We start from the raw sequence: 22,228 nt of genomic DNA, 5'->3' as shown, positions 1-22,228 counted from the left end.
TAAACAAAAAATTACATCAAAATACTGATTTTATACCTCATGAAAAATATTCTAGTTTACATACGAATAATTTGCCAAATCATTTACTGACTAAATTAATTTCACACAATATATGATATCATGTTTATATATTTTCTTGTAAGTTTTAATATTCATGAAACTGCAATTAAAGCAAATTATTCTCTGTCAGTTATTTTCTTTATACACATATTTTTCTGTATTTACACAAACATTTGAATAGCTGGTACTTGATTGGGTATTTTGTTCACTTTTTACCCGCTATTTTGAACTTTATGATAACATTTTATAAAAGCTGAATTTATTCCATCTTGTTTCCATTCATTCTCAGCTATGAATATGAACACAGCCTGTAGAAGATAGCCATGGGTAGAAAATAGAATATATCAATAATTAAGATGTTTTTCTATATCGTGATATAAGGAATGTGTTCACTACATTTATGTTCAATTCAGAGACACCCATTGCAGTATAGATTTTATTTTTGAACTATTCTTGAGCTTGAACTATCAGTTTATTTTCTATAATGGGTGTAAAGTTGTCTACTACAAAGGCTAAGTTTTAGATTTTAAGCTAACAAATATGTTATTCTAATTACAACTAACAACGACTAATTAGGTGGGGAGCATCACTTAACCAAGTCAAAGTGTATCCTTAATGCAGAGGTTATGGTCAGATTATTATGTAAACATTTTTAGAAAGTAGGATTTAGTGTTTCCGTCGTATTAAAATAAAATATATTTAAGTAAGTTTTTAAAAATCTGTATACTGACAAATTTAATTTTTGTAAAAATAAAAAAATGTGTTTAAAACGATGAAAAGAAATTAAAATTATTTTAAATAAGTTTTGTTGTTATTTAATTAAATTCTTAAAAGCTTATCATGACCTATTTTAGTGCAAGATTTTCTGAAATATTTATAAACTTATTTATCAATAGAATGTTGATACATTTTTTGAGTTGTTTGGCAAAAAACATTATATTTATTTCTTATGTAACATGTAGTAAATTGTTCTCATTAAGCATGGTAAATAATAAAAGTTACGTTCTTACATGCAACAGATATTTTCTTATAAATGTACATTTTTTTACTATTTTGGTTCATCAAAAAAGTATTGTCATAATTGTGGTATTAGCATACCACAATCATAGTTGTTCTTATTGCTTACGCTATACATACTGTATATAAACGCTTTGAATAACATTTGGAATAAACAATTGTTTTTCTTTAGATAATGTTAATACATTTAGTTTATGTAATTATGGTGACTCCATTTCTATAAATGCATTACAGAAAAGTTAAAAACAGCTAAATAAAAGCTGTGTTTTTATAAATTTTAATAAATCCCCCCCATATAACAAACAAAATAGAATTAGTAGTAGTTACTAATCCTTTCAAATCCATTTATTTGTTTGTCAAATTTGAATAGTATTCTGTAGAAAAGAGAGCTAAGTGACTAACACTTCAAAAATACCTGCTAATAATAGCAGTGAAATAATAATGGAATTACAGTTCTGTCATTAGAATATTAGGTATTTTGTTATTGACTTTGCAATCTTAGATATTTCTTACAAGGATAAAGAGAATATTGAGACATTTTGATTAATAATAAACTTAAAATGTCTAATTTTAATTTTTATCTAAAACTTGGCATTTTTATAACTAATGTTCCTTTCTTTTAGTGCTTCATTTCACAGTAATTTTGTGCAACTGTAAAGTGTGCAAAATACACACAGTCGTTAGACTCAAATCTGTGTGTCTTTGACAGGAGCTCAGCCTTAGGAAAGAATGATGATAAACAACATCAGTGGAAGTCATGTGAAATACAGGGTGAGGATGTCGCACACCAACATTGCTTCAGTGCATGATTAGGTGGAGGAACTGCTGTTGAGACACTGTTGTTTAATTACTCAATTAACCGCAAGGGTTATAATGCAAGGTGTTACAAAGAGTAACTTAAATCCCATCTCAGATTATACCTGGTTTGCAGAAATTTTGTTCTAGAACTCGGTTTGAGAATAAAATTGTCGTTAAAGATAGGTTCATAGTGTTTGGTACATAGCTCAGTTTTCTTAAGGAAATGAGGAAAATTTCATCCTTGTAGCTTAAAACAATTCTGTGTATGCTGTTATAACAAATATAAAGTGTGATAAATACAAGTGAAAAAGCAGTTAATTGTTACAATGGGATACAAAGAAGTTTTTCTCCTATATTTTGAGTAATACAAAAAAAGTATTTTTTTATTGAATCACATTTTATGAAAAATAAAATTATTGAAGTAAACCTCAAACCTTTAAACCTCACTCTATGTGGCTCAAGTAATTATAATAACTTACTAAAGATCTTAATAAAATAATAATAATCATAATAACTTGAATTTTAACTTTACCTTTGAATTTGCATTATTTATATAATATGGGATTTTCTATAATTTTTTGAAGATTTTGTTCTTAATTCACTTTAGTAATAAACTGTACAGTTCTGGGCATAGTTGGTAGAACTGAAACTTGAGAGTGCCAGTTGTGTAGTGCATGTGGTTGCATGTTCCCTCTCCTTTCTGCAGTGCTGCCACTCCTCCCCTGTGCCCGTCCCAGGTTGTGTTGTCAGCATTACTCAGTCAGGCGACAGCACACAGCTTGTGCTTGCCTTCCCTAGACACTCATGGGCTTGCTTACTCGCCCAGGTATGGTATTCAACCTTCATTCTTTACGTTACTAAAGTCAATTAATGGTGATAATAATTTCGTGTTATTGTAAACTCATTTGTTGTTACTAAAAAATTAATTCAAGACTTGAAGCAATAAAAATTCCAAATAATAAAGGAAGTGATGATACTCATGTATAGTATTGTATTATGAAAACATAATTTTTGTACAGTTTTTGGCAATATAAGGTTTAAATAAGTAAATAATTATCATTATCAGGTTTTATTTAAGCACATCACTGCTCTGGAGACTATTTCATAAACATAGTAAATATGATATTGCTTCATTCCTAGCTGTTAATGTCTCAGTATGTTAATTTTGAAGTATTTAAACAAAAAAACATTTTTGGGCTTATTAAGTCGATTGGTACACATTTTCACAGAAAAGAAACCTGTCTGATGGTGTTTTAATTCATTTGTGAGATGTCATCTTGAATATGGCTGTTATTAGGAATACAGATGAGAGCTCACCCATGATGCTGGAGGGAGTTCAGAGGTTTCTTCTTTTTTTGATGGCCTTTTAATTTCCTGGGGCCTATTTGAAAAACCTTTGAAAAAAGTTGTAAGGCAAGAATTTGGACTCTTAACCATAGAGAATCTTCATCTTCTAGTGGATTTGTATTTTTCCATAAAGTTCTCCATGGTAATTCAAAGCTCAATATTGATATTTGGCCTCAGGTTTCCAGCATAACCTTTACAATTCAGGACAATTTTTGTTGGTGGCAGTTATCCTATGTTTTGTTTGATATATGTTTTTTAATCAGCTGACATGCCTTATAAATAGAGGAAAATACTGGCTCTCCCAGGATGAACATTTGATCCGTACAGCTTTGCACATTTGTTCTTACATGATACACAAAATGGATGGTAGTATTTTGTAATTTCTGTATATGGTCTACATCCTTTCTTAAAACACTACTTACATATGCTAATAAAATAGAATCATCTAATCTTAGCAGAAAACTAGTGCTGTGGTTTCATCCAAATCCTGGCAGCAGACTAGGGAACAAATTTTTCATTTTGATCATTTTAATGTTAAACCATAGTACAATAGCCTAATAAAATCGACTTAATTGGGCATGTTGTAAACCTCTGAAAAGAAAATTAAATAATGATAAACAGTTGGTTACCCAAATTATATTAACTACCTTCTTCTCTTGCTGTAATATATACAAAATACTGCACGGCTGAAAAATAACTGTAAGTTTTCTAAATATCTGTATATTATAGACACTATTAGTCAAATGTTGGAATGTATGTTTTAGAATGTCTTCTCTTTGCAAGAAATAGCACATAGCATTTTTCAATTTAGAAGTACCAGTGTTTGCTATGCATAATTTAGATTTCTTGCACTTTAGCCTTAGCTCTGGCAAATTACTGGACAATTCCACAACAGTGTTTTGATCACCAAACATGAGATTAGAATGTGACTTTTTAAATTTTGTTCCAGACATCTCAATGTGAGATTTGGTTTATTTAATGTATGGAATAGTTATTTCAAAACTATTTTTGCAAATATGGTGTTCCATTACTTTTAGTCCTGGGCAGAAAAAAATATCCAGTTTACTGTTTTATCAGTTCTATTAAATGCTGAAATTTATCTAAATAATATATACAAAATACTGGACGGCTGAAAAATAACTAAGTTTTCAAAACATCTGTATATTATAGACACTATTAGTCAAATGTTGGAATGTCCTCTCTTTGCAAGAAATAGCACATAGCATTTTTCAATTTAGAAGTACACGTGTTTGCTATGCATAATATTTAGATTTCTTGCACTTTAGCCTTAGATCTGACAAATTACTGGACAATTCCACAACAGTGTTTTGATCACCAAACATGAGATAAGAATGTGACTTTTTAAATTTGGTTCTAGACATCTCAATGTGAGATTTGGTTTATTTAATGTATGGAATAGTTATTTCAAAACTATTTTTGCAATGATGGTGTTCCATTACTTTTAGTCCTGGGCAGAAAAAAATATCCAGTTTACTGTTTTATCAGTTCTATTAAATGCTGAAATTTGTCTAAAAAAGCTTTTAGAGAATGTATCCATAAGATTTTTTTGAAAACAATATATTGTTCAGTGTCAGAATTTAATAAATAGCAACTAAAGTCTCATATAACAGCATAATCATTAGGTTCAAGGCCATGCACTTTTGTAAAATGATAAGGGTAGAATGTAGTATTATATAAAACTTTCAAAATTGTACTTTTACTCACACCAATGTCACCAGCAAGACCACTGCTACTAATCTCCGCATCCTATCGAACTCTGTCCAATATTTTTTCTTCTCTGTTCAACGCTGCTGCCTCCATCTCGCTCCCCTCCTTGTGCATAGATCCACGTTTTACCAAATACTGACCCTTTAAATACTTGTGTGCTGGGAACTCACCGACCAGGAAATAGGACAGTCCTTTGAGCACTAGCATTGTCAACACAGAAACAATACACAAAATGCATTTCTGCATATTCCTGATTTGTAAACAACATATTGAAATCACTGCCAAGTATTAAATGACCCAAATCCATTACAAATAAAAAATATTCAAACCAAATAGATCATCGGTGTCAGCCCTTATCTCATGATAAGATGGAGTAGTCATATATGGTTAAGTAAGGCTAGATATGATTAATTTTAATCAGGATCTAATTGAAAAATATGCCTCAGTGTCATTGTAAGTGTGACGCTATTAAAAAAAATCTAAAACGAGTTGTGCTTTGCTAGTGAAATGTTGATCATATTGTGTTTTACACTATTGAAATTCGCATAACTACAAGGTGTGTTCAAAAAGTATCACGAATTTTGTCTTTTCAAAAATTATTTATTTATTCGTGAATATCTATTTTGTCCCCTTCAAAGTAATCCCCCTGGGATATTATACACTTGTGCCAACGTTTTTCCAATCTTCGAAGCACTTCAAAAAATCATTTTTTTTTATCTTGTTCAGCTCCTCCTTCGATGCCGTCTCTATCTCGTCAATCGTGGCGTAGTGTCGTCCTTTCATGGGCCTCTTCAGTTTCGGGAAGAAGAAAAAGTCACAGGGGGCCAGATCTGGGTAATACGGTGGCTGCGGTATCATTAGTGTGTTGTTTTTGGCCAAGAAGTCACGTATAAGCAGCGACGTGTGAGCAAGGGCGTTATCGTGGTGCAATAGACAATAGACAATGTACTTTATTTGCAACAATCATAGAGAATGGCATTAGCGTCAGAAATATAACATCACATTATAAGAACAAATATTAGTTGTGTCAATATTATTACATGTTTACATGTCAAAAGTTCTCCATGATAAAAATTCATTTATGGAATAGAATGGGTGTTTCAACAGCCAGGTCTTCAATGTTTTCTTGGGACTTGATGTCAGCAGGCAGGCAGTTGAACAACTTCGCTCCCATATAGGATGGCTTTTCTTCAAATTAAGCAGAATGGTGTTGGGGAAGAGTGAAGTTTGCAGCATAGCGAGTGTTGTGTTGGTGTACGTCACGGCCACGGGTGAAGTTATTCTCATGGGCATAAGTTATTACACTGAGTATATAGAGTGATACTACAGTTAGAATTGAGTGATCAACAAAAGCCGCTCTACAACTGTCTCTAGACTGCAACCCAGCTAGTGTTCATATGCACTTCTTTTGTAAGATTAGGGTTCTTTGTTTATTTAATGAACTAGATATACCCCAAACTAAAATACCATACCGAAGATGTGTTTCAAAAAGTGCATAATAAGCAGTTTTTGCCGTCTGCACATCACTAATTGTCTTTATTCTTCGGATTACATAAAGTCCAGAACTTAGCTTCCTGCAGAGACTGTCAACATGAGAGGTCCAATTAAGACTTGTGTCAATTATAACACCTAGATACTTGGCAGCTTCTACTCTATCTACGTTAGGTAGAGTTCCCGCTTCAAGCTTTCGTCTTCCCATTATTAAATGTTGCGATTTTGTTTCATTTAGTACCAGGCTGTTCTGATGGCAGTACTGAGTGGCTACATTCAGTGCTATGTAAGTTGACACTTCAAGTGGCTCTGTTTCCTTGTTACTTAATAAAAGCACAGTATCATCCGCGTACATAATAGTGGTAGCAAATTCTTGCAGATACTTAGGCAGGTCATTTGTAAAAAGTACAAATAAAACAGGCCCCAGTACAGAGCCTTGAGGTACGCCTCTCGAGTTTGTTAGCAGGCTAGATCTCACCGAACGAGTCATACCATTGTCCGAATGAACCAGTTGTTGTCTATCAGTCAAATAGCTGTCAAACCAACTCGCTGAAATTCCAGAAATTCCAAGAGTTTTCAGTTTTGTTAGGAGTTGTTTATGATCAAGGCTGTCAAATGCTTAAAACAGATGCACAGGTATTGCCATTTTCAAGTTGATCAATAATGTGTTCTATTAGACTAACTATAGCGGTTGACGCAGAACGTCCTTTGATAAAACCATGTTGCTGACTAGTTAGTAAATTATTTTCCAGGAGGTGAGTAACAAGACGAGTCAGGGCCACCTTTTCAAAAACTTTAGATATTGTTGATATCAGCGATATTGGTCGATAATTACTAGCATCAGAGGTGCTACCCTGCTTGAAAAGGGGAATAACCTTCGCCAATTTAAGCCTTGTTGGAAACCTCCCTTCTGCGAATGATCGGTTTATCAGTAGAGTTATTGGGTCCGTCAGTTCCATTACACAAAATTTCAGCAGCTTCGAAGATACCAAGTCAATTCCATAAGAACATTTTGTTTTTAAAGAAGATATGATCTTTATTACTTCGTCTGAAGTGGTAGGAAAGAGTGTTAAGGGTGGAACATTATTCTGAGCAGGTACAAGTAGGGGTGGTTTTGGATTAGCCTCTAGAGCCTTGTCTGCCGCTGTAACAAACCTAGAATTTAGGTAATCAGCGATCTGGGTAGAGTCAGTAATTTTCCCCAATACCGGATCCATTAATTCCTTTGGACTATGTGATATTTTTGTTTTCCTTTCATTATTTACTACTGCCCATAAGGCCTTTGACTTATTTTCTGCATGAAGAATTTTAATTTTGTCTGTTACTTCTTTACGCCTTAACTCTTTAAGTCTTAAATCATAGGCTTTCTTTTTAGAGGCAGTGTCTTGCTTATGAATCAATTGACCAGTAGTGTTGTATACAAGCTGTGCTTGTAAAAAAAACTTTACGTAGTCTTTCAGTCTCAGCATCTGTTATTTTATTTCTCCTTTTTCATTTTACTCTAGATTTTTTTTAGTGGGCAAGCAGAATTTATTATCATTCCCAAGGTGTTACTAAACAAATTGTAGGCTGTGTCTGCATCTATAGCAGTAATCAGATCTTCCCATGATTCTTGTTGTAGTTTTATTTTAATGTCCCTCATGTTCCTTTCAGAAAATTGTCGTTTTTCAGTCATCTGGGCTGTTGGTTTTACCTGCTGGTGGTGTAGCGTACAGAGCTGTGCCGTATGGTCAGAGATCCCCTCATCCAAAACTTCCACTGTTATTGTTTCATCTTCTACATTAGTACACACACAATCTATTGATGATTGTGAAAAAGGTGTTATGCGAGTGGATGGAAGAGAAATTCTGAACATACCACAGCTTCTCAATATATCGTCCAACAGCATGTTGTCTCTGTTAACGTTTAGGCAGTCTATGTTGATGTCCCCCATAACAATTATCGGTACCACTTGTATGCATTGGGATATAATCTCAAGGGATTCCTCTAGGTTGCCTTGGTTTCTATAAATACCTGCAATGTACAGACACCGATCCTGAAGTTTTATCCTTATAAGGGCCATTTCACAAACCATCTCTACACTCTTCACTTCAATAGAGATTGGATCAATTAGAGTTATTAGTGAGTTTTTGCAGAAAATACCCACACCTCCTTTTTTATGAAACTGCCGACAGAAATCAGCAATCAAAGTATAATCAGTCAGGTTAGTATTGTGCAGCTGGTCATTGCTCAGACCATGCTCAGTGAGGATTAGAATATCAGGCTCAAGTCGTTGAAGAAGATGAGTTATTATATCAATTTTGTTGCTGAGCCTGTCAACGTTTTGGTGTAGAATTTTGAAGTGTTCCTTGTTCAGTTGGGGTATGGTAAAGCTGTTTTCATTTTGAAATTGCTGAGGCCGGTCTTGTCTAAAAAATATTTGTCCTGTTCATCTTCTGCTCGTGGTGGACTCCGCTGGCCTGATTCAGATGGAGATTGTTGGCTTATAGGAGGCCGGGAATTGAGCGTGAATGAATTAGACTCAATGCAATCAGCATTCGGCAATTGATTGTTTGTCATGATCGAAATGTAGTAATCAATGTTTGTGGTGTAGAACTCTTCTATACTCTCATCTTTGATCTTGCATTCATCGGAGGCTTTATTACTGAAGCTTTAGCGACTCTGTGTGTGTCTAAAACGGACGTCATCTGTAAGGTGTTACCAATGTTTGGAATATTGCGGTTCAGTCCCGTGGATGCTTTAGCATTATTGTTACACATCTCAAATTCTTCTAAATTTCACATGTTGTGGTTTTTATATTTTTGAGCTTGGAGAGACACACTAAAGAGGTTCTTTCCCTTTGCGTCCCGTCTAACTCCTGATTTCCTTTTGGTCCCTGAGGTAGACTTATTCAGGGTAGAATCTAGAGGACCATCTTTATGTTTGCATTGTTGAGTAGATTTAGATGCTATAAAGTTATTAGGTAGGATTCTTCCAGACTCATTTAGATGAAGGTGAGTGTTGTCTAGAAGTGCTGACATTTGTTGCTCCAGTTGGTCTTGCCTCCTCTTAAGGATTAGCATCTCTGAGTTCACTGACAATGATTGTGGTGCAGGTGGAGGAGTGACTTCTATGGAGGTTTGGGTGGAGGTGTCTATCTTTGGTTCTTGGTCATTCTTGTCATCTGATTTACTCCTCTGCAGGGTCAAAAGAGATTTCTCCAGATTTTTTATCTTAGTATAGTATGATTCTATAGTTTATTGTGATTTTATGTCTTGCTCCTTAAAACATTTTTTGCATTTCTTTATGAAACTGTTTTTCTTTGCACAATTGGGACAGTGAATGTGTTAGTTCCACACTGAGGGCTTCTATCTTGGTTAAATGCTTTTGTTCATTTTCCTCCAGAGCTTCTATCTTTGGTTTTTCCACAATTTTTGTTTTTCCACAAATTCGGGCGTTTCTGGCGGATTGCTTCGCGCAAATTGCGCATAACTTGCAGGGAATATTCCTTATTCACCGTTCTACCTTATGGCAAGAAATCATGATGCACCACTCCCCTGCAATCGAAGAAAGTGTAAGCGAAACTTTCACGTTCGACCGAACTTGGCGTGCTTTTCTCGGTCTTGGTTCGTGCGGCAGCTTCCATTGAGATGATTGAGCTTTGGTTTCCACGTCATAACCATAAACCCACGATTCGTCACCAGTTATGACCCTCTGGAGCGAAATTCGGGTCGTCGCGTACAGATTCCAACATCTCATTAGCAATGTTCATGCGATGCTGTTTTTGATCAAAATTGAGCAATTTTGGTACGAATTTTGCGGCGAATGCCCAAATTATCGATTAAAATCGAATGGCATGAGCCAATCGATATGCCTAGGTCCTTGGAAATTTCTCTAACGGTGATTCGACGATTGGCCAATACCATTTTCTTCACTTCATAAATTTTTTCGTCTGTTGTTGAAGTGCTCAGGCGTCCGGCACGCTCTTCATCGTTCACATCTTCTCGGCCTTCTGAAAACATTTTGTACCACCGATAAACGTTGCTTTTGTCCAAAGTAGCTTCTCCGTATGCCACAGTCAACATTTGGAATGCATCCGCGCACTTAATTTCGTTTTTCACACAAAATTTGATACAGGTTCTTTGTTCCATTTTTTCGAATAGGTAAAAATCGAAGACGAACCAAAACACGTGCAAGCAAAGCAGTTGTCAATAATTAACTGAACATTCAAAATAGCCGAAATTGTCAACATAAGTGAGAGACATATGTACCAACATAACGCCATAAAAAAATCGAAATTCAAATGTACGTAACCTGCGAAAATTCAAAATTCGCAATACTTTTTGAACACACCTCGTATAATTATAAAAAATAAACGATGTATCATATTTTATGAAAGAGCTTCTGTTACATTTGCGAGTCCCTACCATTTTTGATAAAGAATTGTGAATGTCAGTTTTTTCTTTTAATTTAAAAAAAATGAGAACTTCCCAGCTTAAGTCGATTTAATTAATATATCTGGAGATTCATACATTTCGTTTAACACTATTGTGTTGTGTAATTGCCAGATCTAGTGTTAAAATCACAGAATGTTTGGTTCAGTAGTTCTTAGGTTATATAATAGTTATTTCTTAAGTCATAATATAAAGTTTAATTTAGCTGTCTATGTTTTTTTTTTTTTCATGTTACAACCAGATAACTACAATATAGACAGCCTATCTGTTTCCATGTATAGTTTACCAAAGACAACATCTTCTTACATACCAGCTGTGTAACCTTATAATTTAAGTAATAATAAAGCTTAAATCACATTAAAGCTGCATTTAAATAACTTTTAAGTCATATTTAACTATTGTATATATTGTTCGAATTAATATAAATATTTTACACAAGTCCTAAAGGATTGTGATGGAAACCATACTTTTTTATGGAATATGGAAATTTATTTTGGTAGTTTTTACTGGCATTAAAATCTTAAGTATTTCACTCATAATAAATATTACAAAATTGAATAATTTGAAAGGCTTCTCTCTTTTATAACTAACCAACTTATATCCGACAGTTTTATATTGACCTCCCTGGCTTTACAGCATTACAGTTTTTAAGTTTTCAGATATATTTTAAAGCAAATATCATGTGATGGTACATAATGAATTATTTGATTATTGTTGTCAACTGTGTTAAAGTAAAAATCTCATTATTAACTATTTTATGAAGAAATAAGTTGGCTTCAGGATTTTACAATTCAAAGAAAACTATAAAGTGATGGTATGCAGTTTTATACATGTCCTTAGTTTATTGCAATTCGTTCCTGTGCAGAAATTATTTCAGCACATAGAATGGTTTGATCACCGGCTATGTGTTTGGAGCTATCTTGAAGTTCTTCCACTTTGATTCTTGACTTCAGTAAATGTATAACTTTAGTTCCATGAATGGCCGCTTTCTTTCATACATTGAGAGAAAATGTGTTAGCAGTGTGTAGTATTCAGCATGTCAAGTTTTGTAATTATATGCTACTCGTACTCAAGCGATTCATTCCTGTTTTAGATGGGACTAAGAAGCTCTTCAATCCTCCATGGCATGAGTCATAATACATTGAGATTTGAGTGTTGTTATTGAATTCTTCAGAATTAAGAGTTTTGTACTGAAGTGCCTTATTATACAGAAATACCATGTTTCAGATGGAATTCAAATATAACTTAGTAATTTTTTGTTGTTGAGCATGATGAGGCTGGTGTTGTGAGAACTTTTTATATAGGTTCTCAATGTTTGTGTAGTTTGAGAGGATCTTATCAATTATCTATTTCAAGAGTGTTATACTTGATGTAACTCAACTTCTGGGCACAGTTTTGGCTGTATTGACCAACAGATTAATCAAGTGGAATTACCGGTTTTGCTATATTTGGTGCTTTATATATAGTCTTAGCATGTTCTTTTTTCAAATCTACAGCAAATAAAAATTATGTTATTGGCATAAATTAGCATAAGTACACCAAATTGTGTCAATATGATGTGACATGACATTACTCAATAAAACAAGTGGAACAATCTAGAACCAATCCGTGAGATACTATTGCTTGCAGGGAGTCATTCCATATTAAATCACATAGTTTAAATTAACATTTCACCCCACCATTGATCACCAGCTATTTTTGCAGCTACATTTTGTTAAAATTTGCTATGCTCATAGTGAGTGCTGAGACTATAAAAATACCAAATTATTAATTTGTATTTCAAACTGTTTCCGAAAAACGGTTATGTAAAGTTTCAACAAATTAACCAAAAATACATGAACATGTAGTTTTGAAATTCCTTTTGGGCTTCCCTAATTGACCTAGAGAGCTGAGAGAGGTTACATTTTACAGCAATATATATGATCTTTCCAGTCCAGTAGCATATAATAAAAGAGATTTGGTCAAAATACATATGAGCATTTTGATTAAATTAACAACAAATATATATAAAACTAGCGGGCCCGGCGCGCTTTGCTGCGCATTTCAATAATTTTTTGCAAAAGTTGCCCGCGGCTTCGCACGCAATTTCCCGTTGAAAACAGTACACTATATTCACTTATTCTTTTTCTATCACATTCTAAACATTGCTGAGATAATTGATAGTCGTTCCATCGTGAGCCTCTTGGGCGTATTATGAAGGTATGTACCATATTCCTGCCTCTATCTAGCTGTTACCCACGGCTTCGCACGCAAATCTTAAGAACCGAAGTCCTTATATTACTTAGTAAATTTTTTTTTTTTACTATAATAAATTTTAGATTAAATTAGTTATATCTCCGATGCCACGATTGAGCTTGCTTTGTTGTCTCGATCGAGAGAATATGTACACACGGAGTTTTGAGAACCATACTTCTGTCAAAAAAAACAACTAAGGTTGATTTTATAACATTCTTTATATTTGTAGCCAACGTAAGATAGTAATTATGATATCTGCATTACTCTTCTGATCAAGCATGAGCATGGTTTATATTAAATAGATATTGCAGTTAAAGGTGAATTTTTACTTCAAATTTGAATTGTATTATCTGGATAGTAAAGTCTATGTTTAACAGTGATTGCAAAAAACAGTTTAAACAAAATTTGTCGTTTCTCTTAAGCTTACTCTATGCTTTAAAACTATAAGTGTAATATATGTTTACAAAGAACAGCTGATTAAAAATTTGAAAAGACGTTAACATATGTTTGCTGCAATGCATTTCTTATGGGTATTTCTGTAAACCAGTGGGGCGGAATCCTGAATCGGGAAAGGGATGGGCATAGCTTATAAACCTTCTCCGTGGAAAAATACATATACGTACAAATTTTCATCATGATCGGTCCAATAGTTCACGATTCCATAAAGGACAAACATACAAACATTCATTTTTATATATATAGATTAAAATTTCCAATTATTTTCCATGAGTACTTAATACTGTTGTAAATAACACATTAAAATATACATAATTATGGGATGAGGGTGGGTTTATGATTTTTTTAAATTATAATTTCTAACACTTGTTTTTCACAAGTAGCCTATTTTGATTTAATAATTCTTATCTTTAAAATATTGATATTTTTAATTTGAAGGTTTTCCAAAAAGTACATAAGTAGGCTATTAAAAATATGTAAATAAATCGTAATTACTCTTGTAAATTTACAGACTAACACAAGTAAGGGATGATAAGGGTAATTTTTTGCTACGATTATACCAAATTGTACTAAAATATAAAATCTTTATGTAAATTGAGTGAGTAGAGTTGATATGAAATGGTCCTTTTCAACAATATTTCATTCTCTCGCGTAATTATTTTTCTGTAAAGTTGTTTTATATTAAACTAGTGTACCTAAATACCTATGGTTAAAAAAGTTACATTCCCTTCACAATAAAAAACATTTTTTGTACTATCCTTTACGTTTTTATATAGTAATATAAAAAATATTTATGATTTGGATGGATGTGGCACACTGTCAGGCAGTGGAGTGACTCCAAATTACTTGAAATTTTCAATATTTTTCAAAATTATTTACTTTGTAGATATTTAAGTAGCAATATAATGAATAAATATATCAAATAATATATTTTTGTTAGCACAAACTAAAACAATTATTAATATAAACTCATTTAAAATATTATACCTTTTGATACACTTGAGCATTATTTTCTTTGAAAAAGGAAGTTCTATTAGTTGAAGAATAAACCAAGTTCCAGCAAATATCATAATATATAAAAAAAGTTCAATTTTTTTAAACTGGAATCTGCCAAATGAATAGTGACTATTCGCTTAAAAATGTTTATGTAATGTGAAATGACTATTCACTAGCGTTTTTTTGCAGTCGTCTTTTGAGTAGACAACTTATAATTAATGATAACTGAGAACGAACAATTGAATAATGAATAACTTGAGTTTGTTTACATGTTTACAGAAAGAAGTCTGTTTCTATTTTGATAAATATATTTTATTTATCAATTACTATTGATTTTTAATCTGATATTTTATTCCCTGTCCCTCCCGCACCATCCAGCTCACTCCAGTTCATTATTGGTTTCTTAGTAACATAATACCAGAAAAGCGTTACCAGAACAGGTCCGTTCCTAGCCTCATTGCTTGCACGATAATAGCTTCGGCTGTTACTCAGTAACCAGGCTACGGCGTAATCTAATACCAGAAAGACGTTATGAGAACGTCAAATCATTCAGTCCACCTGTTACTGAATTAAACAGGGTGTTACTGGTAACACATTATCCTGATAATAGATTACCACTGAATAACAATGTTACCGACACTAATACGTTATATAACGCCCATCTCTAGTCGGCAGTATATCATCTGTTGTCTCAGTGCAAACACTGATTCCACTGTTGTGATTATTTGCTTAATAAACGTGTGAGAGCTAATTGTTATCACAATTAAGCAAAAGCATACCACCGTTACATTTAAAGACAAGCTAGATATTCTTCGCGTAGTCACTCAAGAATCAATGGAGTGTGAGGAGAAAGGAAGTAACGACGAGAAGCTGAGTGATAAAGGAGAGTTGATGCCACACAAAGCGGTACAGCAGCACTAAACCTTGCACTAGGATACCTAGAGAAACAGGCTACTGCTACACCTGCTAATATCATGTTTATAACACGATGGCAAAACTATGCGTCATCCACTAGACCCTCTTCATGGGCAAAACAAACAGCCTACAAAAGGCAATTACTGAATTCATGTCTTGTAACAATTAATATTGTATTCAACAATAAGATTAGTACCAATTTTTCCTTGATTTCACTTTTTAATTTAACTCATGCTTAACATACAAGTTTCAATTTGTTACTAATATTTAAACTTTATGATTGATGTCCTAATAAAATAATGTTTGTGTATTTAATAAAACTTTTTTACTTAATGATGCACCCATTTTCATGTTTTAGGTAATAAGTTTGATTTAATTAGATAAAATAAAACACCAGTACGTATTGTAACAGATACGTTACATTATAATAAATAGTAACAAGATAGGTTTTGTGAAAAATATGTTAGCTTTAGACTCTTTGTCTTTACAGGGTCGTTTTACAATGGGTGCGGCGTAGGGCAGCTATGTGTGGTAAATGAAAATAAAATTTTGATAGAAACAAATTTTAGATTTATTGAATAAAAACTAATACTAATGAAACATGATTTTGATGAAATGAAATTATGGCTATGCTTAAAATAACATCCTACAACACAAAATCCAATTAGGTTGAAATAATTAATTAGAAAATACCCCTACTCCCTAGCAGTTAAAATTTAGAGTCTGATTAGTTAAAAATGTTGATCAAAAAAGGTTTAAATACTCTTAAACATATTCACCAAATCCCATGATGGCGACAAGCCGGTCCTCACAGATAATTGAAAAATTTAAATTTGGATCACATTGAAAAAAGACTGATTAATAATTGAAAAATTTTGAAAACTATTTCACAACGTACTACATCATCAAGAGGTCGAGGAAGAAGACTCTCTCTTTCCCAAACTCCGCGTCAGTAGCGCAGAGAGGGAAAAGTGATACCCTTCAAAACGGAAATTTTCCGTTTTTCTGGTCGAAAAATGATCCGCTTTTACTTCTGCTGACAACCCACTCGAATTCGGTGCGCAGAAAACGAGTTTGCGTTTCCCGCGGGGTCGCTACCCTCCAATGAGAATAATCCTTACGTTAGCCAATCGTGGCACGCGTTTTGCCGTGTTTACCTTTGTTCTTTGATGTTGATGAGCAACTATCGAGTTTTATTAAATATGGCCACTTTACCATTCGAGATTTATGTTTGAGGTTACAAAACTGTCAGTGACGGGCTATGTCACCATGCACAACTAAGCTTCATAATGAATTGAAATTCGATTATTCTCAAATATGAGAATGATAACATTAACTAAGTAATTAAATTGTCGGTTTGGATTCCTATTCATTTAGATTTATTATTAATAGAAAAATATTATTTATTGTATTATATTATTCTCAAATTTATTATTAATTGTAAAAGTTGATTTAGGTTACAGGCTAGGCCTATACCCGTTACAGATACCCCCCAAATTTTGTGGTAAAATTGAAAATTTTCATTACAAAATTTTACTCATTAAAACTTTTACAGTGAATGATTTAAAATAACAAAGATATACATATTAAACAATCCGAACAACAAAACAAATAAATTGAAGAACAAAGAACAAACAACTGTCAATTAAATCTAATATTACAAATTTTTCTTCATGCTTCTTGACGAACAAATTTTTTACTTAAAGTTAAAATTTTGTGAAGTTCAAGTTTTGCTATTGTCTACAGGCTAAGTTATCACAGTTTACTCTCTTAGTTCATAGACTTACAGTCATGGTGAGTTATCACAGCCTCTATACTTATTGGCCCAGCGCTTTATTTGTCTGACTTCATTTAACATCACCTTTGGAAGTTGAATTTGATTAAAAGTTCTTGCCTTTCCATATTTACTTCATTTAACATCACCTTTGGAAGTTGAATTTGATTAAAAGTTCTTGCCTTTCCACATTTACTTCATTTAACATCACCTTTGGAAGTTGAATTTGATTAAAAGTTCTTGCCTTTCCACATTTCTATTTCCTTCTGGGAGAACAGTTTTTATTTCATCACTTGTTTCCAAAGTGAATTGTATTATTGCAGTGAATTGATCCAAACGTTTTTGACTTTTCTCACATCCAATGCCTTTAAAATGTTCTATTTTAAACACCATTCTCATCTTCACTGACAAAAACTTCTTCAAATTTATGTGTCCTTAGACTTATTTTCAGACATAAAGAAAAGCACACCATGACTTCAAAGTGTCCATACTTGTGGTAGATTCATAAAAAACACACCATGACTTTAAAAGTGTCCAAGTCCAGTTGCTTTGGTGATTTAATTTGTTGTGATTTGCCTGTGATATTCGCGCACTCACTTTCACATCTTACACTAAACATTTCCTTATATTTAAAATTAAAGTTTTTCACAAATAGTACCTACATTATTTATTAAACATTCTTACAACTAAGTCAAAAACAATCAACCATAACATAAATATGAACCATTATTTTTTCAAATAAATTATTACTACTATTGTTACTAGATAAAAATTCATTCTCAGCATTTTTTCATCTTACAAATTCATTCATAATTAACTAACAATCTCTCCACACAGTTTATAAAATTTGTTTCTCCTTTTTTTTTAGAAATTATACACAATAAATGGTAAAAATTTATTTAATTATTTATCCTTTGTAATAATCTTGCATAATTTAAATATTTTTGTTTTGTTTATTTTAATCGAGGTTATAATAATAATTATAACCTGTCTATTTTGTAGTTTATTTTTATTTACCCTCCTTGTTACCTATTTGTTGTACTATTTTACTTCAACGCACTATCTAATAGTTGTCACCTTTTATTAATTAATTACCAATTTTTTAACTAATGAAATTCCTTTGCAACCCCCCAAGTCATAATAATACAATTTTGTCCCTTTGTTTTGAGTTTTATTTTTTTTTTATATTAGCTGAATTCTTTTCTTCTCACTCATTTATTTGTATTCATTTAATACAATATTCTCCTAACTTCCTCATACCATAAAATACCCATTTCGCACAGTAAAATCCCTTTTAAGTGTCATTGCACTTCATTATTATAAGTTGATTAAATGATTATTAAACCAAATATTTACTAGCCTAATATATTTCCTTTTTATTCATCCCCCTTCTGAATTAATTAATTTAGTACTGACTTTTGAATTTATTTTATTGGCTCAATTCTATTTCATACATTATCCAGTAACTCCTATTTTCCATTCCACTTTTAAATTGTTCCCAACCTCTCAATTTCCACTCCTATTCTCTACTATTATTTTATCCACTCCATTCACAATATACCCTTCACCTTTAGCCTTTGTTCAGTGTATTTTACACTATCCCTCTATCTATCATTATCATATTAACTATTAAACAGGCCTACTTGACCTACCTCTAACATTTTACTTTAAGAATAATTACTTTTATACCAGTATACCCCCCAGTTTGCTTTATTATTATTATCATCTCAGTATCCCCCATGTTACTTCATTATTATTATTATTTTATCCGTACAACAAAATAAACTAACTCATTCAGAAAAACAATACATTATTTCAATAATGAATATTTTAATTAGTCTTTTTGTGCTTTTACTTTTCTCTTCTTCTTTCTTTTCTTTAGAATTTACTGTAGTTTTCAATTTAAATAAACTGTGTTTCCTTACTTGAATGTCATTCTCCTATTCAATCCAACCATATTTAATAATTTGTTATGAAATCTTACACTTTTAACTATTTACAAACCCAGAAACAATAAACTGTGTGTGATTATGTATCTTGTACTGTAAGTTGACTTCAATCGTCTTAGATGAGTATGTTTTTTGTGTTAACCACCCAGAAAACAATAAACTGTGTGTGATTGCGTACCTTGTACTGTTGTCTTGAAATCATATTTCAAGTATGTTTTTTGTGTTAACCACCCAGAAACCTAACTGTGTGTGATATGTGGTTTTTGACATTTATTTGTCCCATGGCCGTCAAATCGTACAAAATCCAGCCATGCCATTTTATTCTGTTTTGTAAGACTTTTTTATCTTTCGAAGGGAAAAAGCTACAAAGGAATAATAAAAATCACGAAACCCATATTGTTTTAACCCTCCATCTTTGTTTGAACTAAACCAAATTTCGATAAAACTTTTTTAATTGTGTTACATTAAATGTTCCTATCACACCACCATCTTCGTTGACCACAACATATGCGTTTTCCAATTTTATTTGTGACACCCTATACGGGCCCTCATAAAGCAGAAAGAACTTCTTAATTTTCTTGTCAAGTTTGTCAGACAGATAATGTGTTTTTACTATAACTTCATCTCCTATACTAAATCTAATTGGTTTGACCTTATTATCAAATTTTCTTTTCCTTTTTTCCCCTTTTGAAACTAGTCTATCTTTGACTAATCTTATTTTACCTGGATAATCAGCTAACATTCTTTTCTCTTTGGGAAATTGAACCATATCCTGTAAAAAATTCCTATCTTTCCTACCAAACATTAGTTCAAACGGGATTTCTTCCGTGGTCTCATGCACGGAATGATTTAAACACTTTTCAATGAAATTTAGTACTAATGGCCATTTAGTATGTTTCTCATGGCAGTATATCCTGCATATTTTAGTAATTTCCTTATTAGCCCTTTCAACTGGATTTGAGGCTGGATGCCAAACAGAACTATGAATAGTTTTAATGTTTAAGTCTCTAAGGGTATTATACCATAAATTACTAGTGAACTGCGAGCCATGATCGGACAAAACACTACCTATCTCACCTACCTCAGGTATGTATTCATTGATCAATCTATTTAGTAATACTCGGCTAGTAGCTCTTTTGACCGGATACAACTTCACAAATTTAGAAAACAAATCCAACACAACAAATATGTATTTTACACCTCCTCTTCCTACAGGCAATTCTCCTATCAAAGTCAACTGAGATTATATCTTTCAATTTTTTAGGAATTATTGGTTGTAAAAATCCTATTGATTTAACAGTGGTGTGTTTGGCACATTGACACAATTGACAACATTTTAACTGATTCTTTACTGAAAGTTCCATCCTAGGAAAAACACAATATTCCCTTAGTATTAAATAAATTTTAATGTCCCCCCAAAATGACCATATTTCAAATGTGTAAATTGAATTAATTCTGATTGAATTGCTTTTGGTATACAGACTTTTAAAACTATCACCACCATTTAAATCTTTCTTAAAAAAGTATTCCTGATTTATGAATAAAACAAATTGATCTTTTATTTGTTGATCATTACCATCCAATTTAGTAAAAATAGGCCCAAATTTATGTCGAGATCCCCCTCCTCGATCCCCCCCATCTATGTTTGTGTTTTTCTCCTATATTTCTGAACATTGGTTTAATCTTCCTATCGCTAAACTTCAATTTTCAATTTTATTTTGTAAAACCATTACCGAATTCCTTTCAACTGATTTTTTTTATAATTTTCGTGACCGTTACTCTTGAAAGAATGTCAGCGGGAATATTTTGCCTTCCGCTGATGTACTCAATAGTGAGATTGTATTCTTGTAATGCCAAACTCCACCTCAAAATTCTACCATGAGATAGCCTACAGGTTGTAAGGAAAGATAATGCCTTGTGGTCTGAACGAACAATTACTTGAAAATGTCCAATAATATAAGATCGGAATTTTCTACAAGCAAAGACCACAGCCAATAATTCTTTTTCTGTTATGCTATAATTTTTCTCTGTTGCTAAAAGAGAGTCCTACTTGCAAAACTTATCACTTCATGTTCCCCCTGATCATTTACTTGATAAAGAATGGCTGACCACACTGATGTCTGATGCATCTGTACTTAAATAGAATGCCCTACTCCAATTTGGATGATGTAACATAACTGAGTCTAAAAATGTTTCTTTTATTTTCTCAAACAGATTTTGTTTTGTCTTATCCCAAAACCATTTACTTTTAGAACTCAAAATGTCACCAAACTGACCCGTCAAATCTGAATGGTTCTTCTGAAATTTTTCTATAATAATTACATAAACCTAAAAAACGATTGCAGTTCTTTTGAGTTCTTTTGGGGTTGGAAAATTCTTTATCTTTTCAACTTTATCCTCATCCATCTTTATCCCATCTTTACTAAGAACAAAAACCTAAAAAACTTTACTTCCTGTGTTTCAAAAAATCTGATTTTTTAAGTTTAACAGTCACTCCACACTCATTACAGTCTTTTCAGGTACTCTATCGATATGGATCTAAATGTTCCAAAAAAGTTCTGGACGTAATTAGAATGGTCATCAAACGTAACAAGTTACGAAATTGCTAAACTCATGGCCTAAAAATTTTATTCATCGCTTTAGTTAAAATGAGCCGTGCTTACATTCAAACCAAATGGTAATCGCTTTAAATTGCAAATTCTTTCCGTTGAATGTGGAAAGCTACAAATTTTCTAGATTCTTTATCGAGTTTTGATCTGGAAAAACCCTTGCGTTAAATCTTAATGTTGTAAAATATTTAACTCCCATAAATTTTTGAAATATATCATCAGTTGTTTCTGTACTTTGTCTATCCGGAACAAGATACGAATTTAATTTCCTACTGTCTAAGCACAATCTTATACTCAAATCTTTCTTTACTACACAGACTAAGGGATTAGAAAAAGGACTATTTGACTCTTCTATAATATCTTGTTGTTTCAGTCTTTCTAATTCTTCCTCTACAGATTTTCTTTTACTGAATGGAACCG

General features: G+C 32.5%; 1 protein-coding gene across 1 annotated transcript in view; it reads left to right on the top strand.

Moving 5' to 3' along the window:
- The window catches only part of LOC124371172 (epidermal growth factor receptor substrate 15-like 1), a 55,579-nt gene extending 53,394 nt beyond the window's left edge, over positions 1-2,185 (top strand). Inside the window, 1 exon segment of the mRNA XM_046829485.1 lies at positions 1,787-2,185. Within this exon segment, the coding sequence (XP_046685441.1) occupies positions 1,787-1,810 (24 nt within the window). The 3' untranslated portion in view covers positions 1,811-2,185.
- Positions 2,186-22,228: the final 20,043 nt, after the last annotated feature.

This window comes from Homalodisca vitripennis, unplaced genomic scaffold (assembly GCF_021130785.1).
Source record: "Homalodisca vitripennis isolate AUS2020 unplaced genomic scaffold, UT_GWSS_2.1 ScUCBcl_1033;HRSCAF=4142, whole genome shotgun sequence".
NCBI classification, from domain to species: domain Eukaryota; kingdom Metazoa; phylum Arthropoda; class Insecta; order Hemiptera; family Cicadellidae; genus Homalodisca; species Homalodisca vitripennis.
This window is presented reverse-complemented; position numbering and strand designations above follow the sequence as displayed.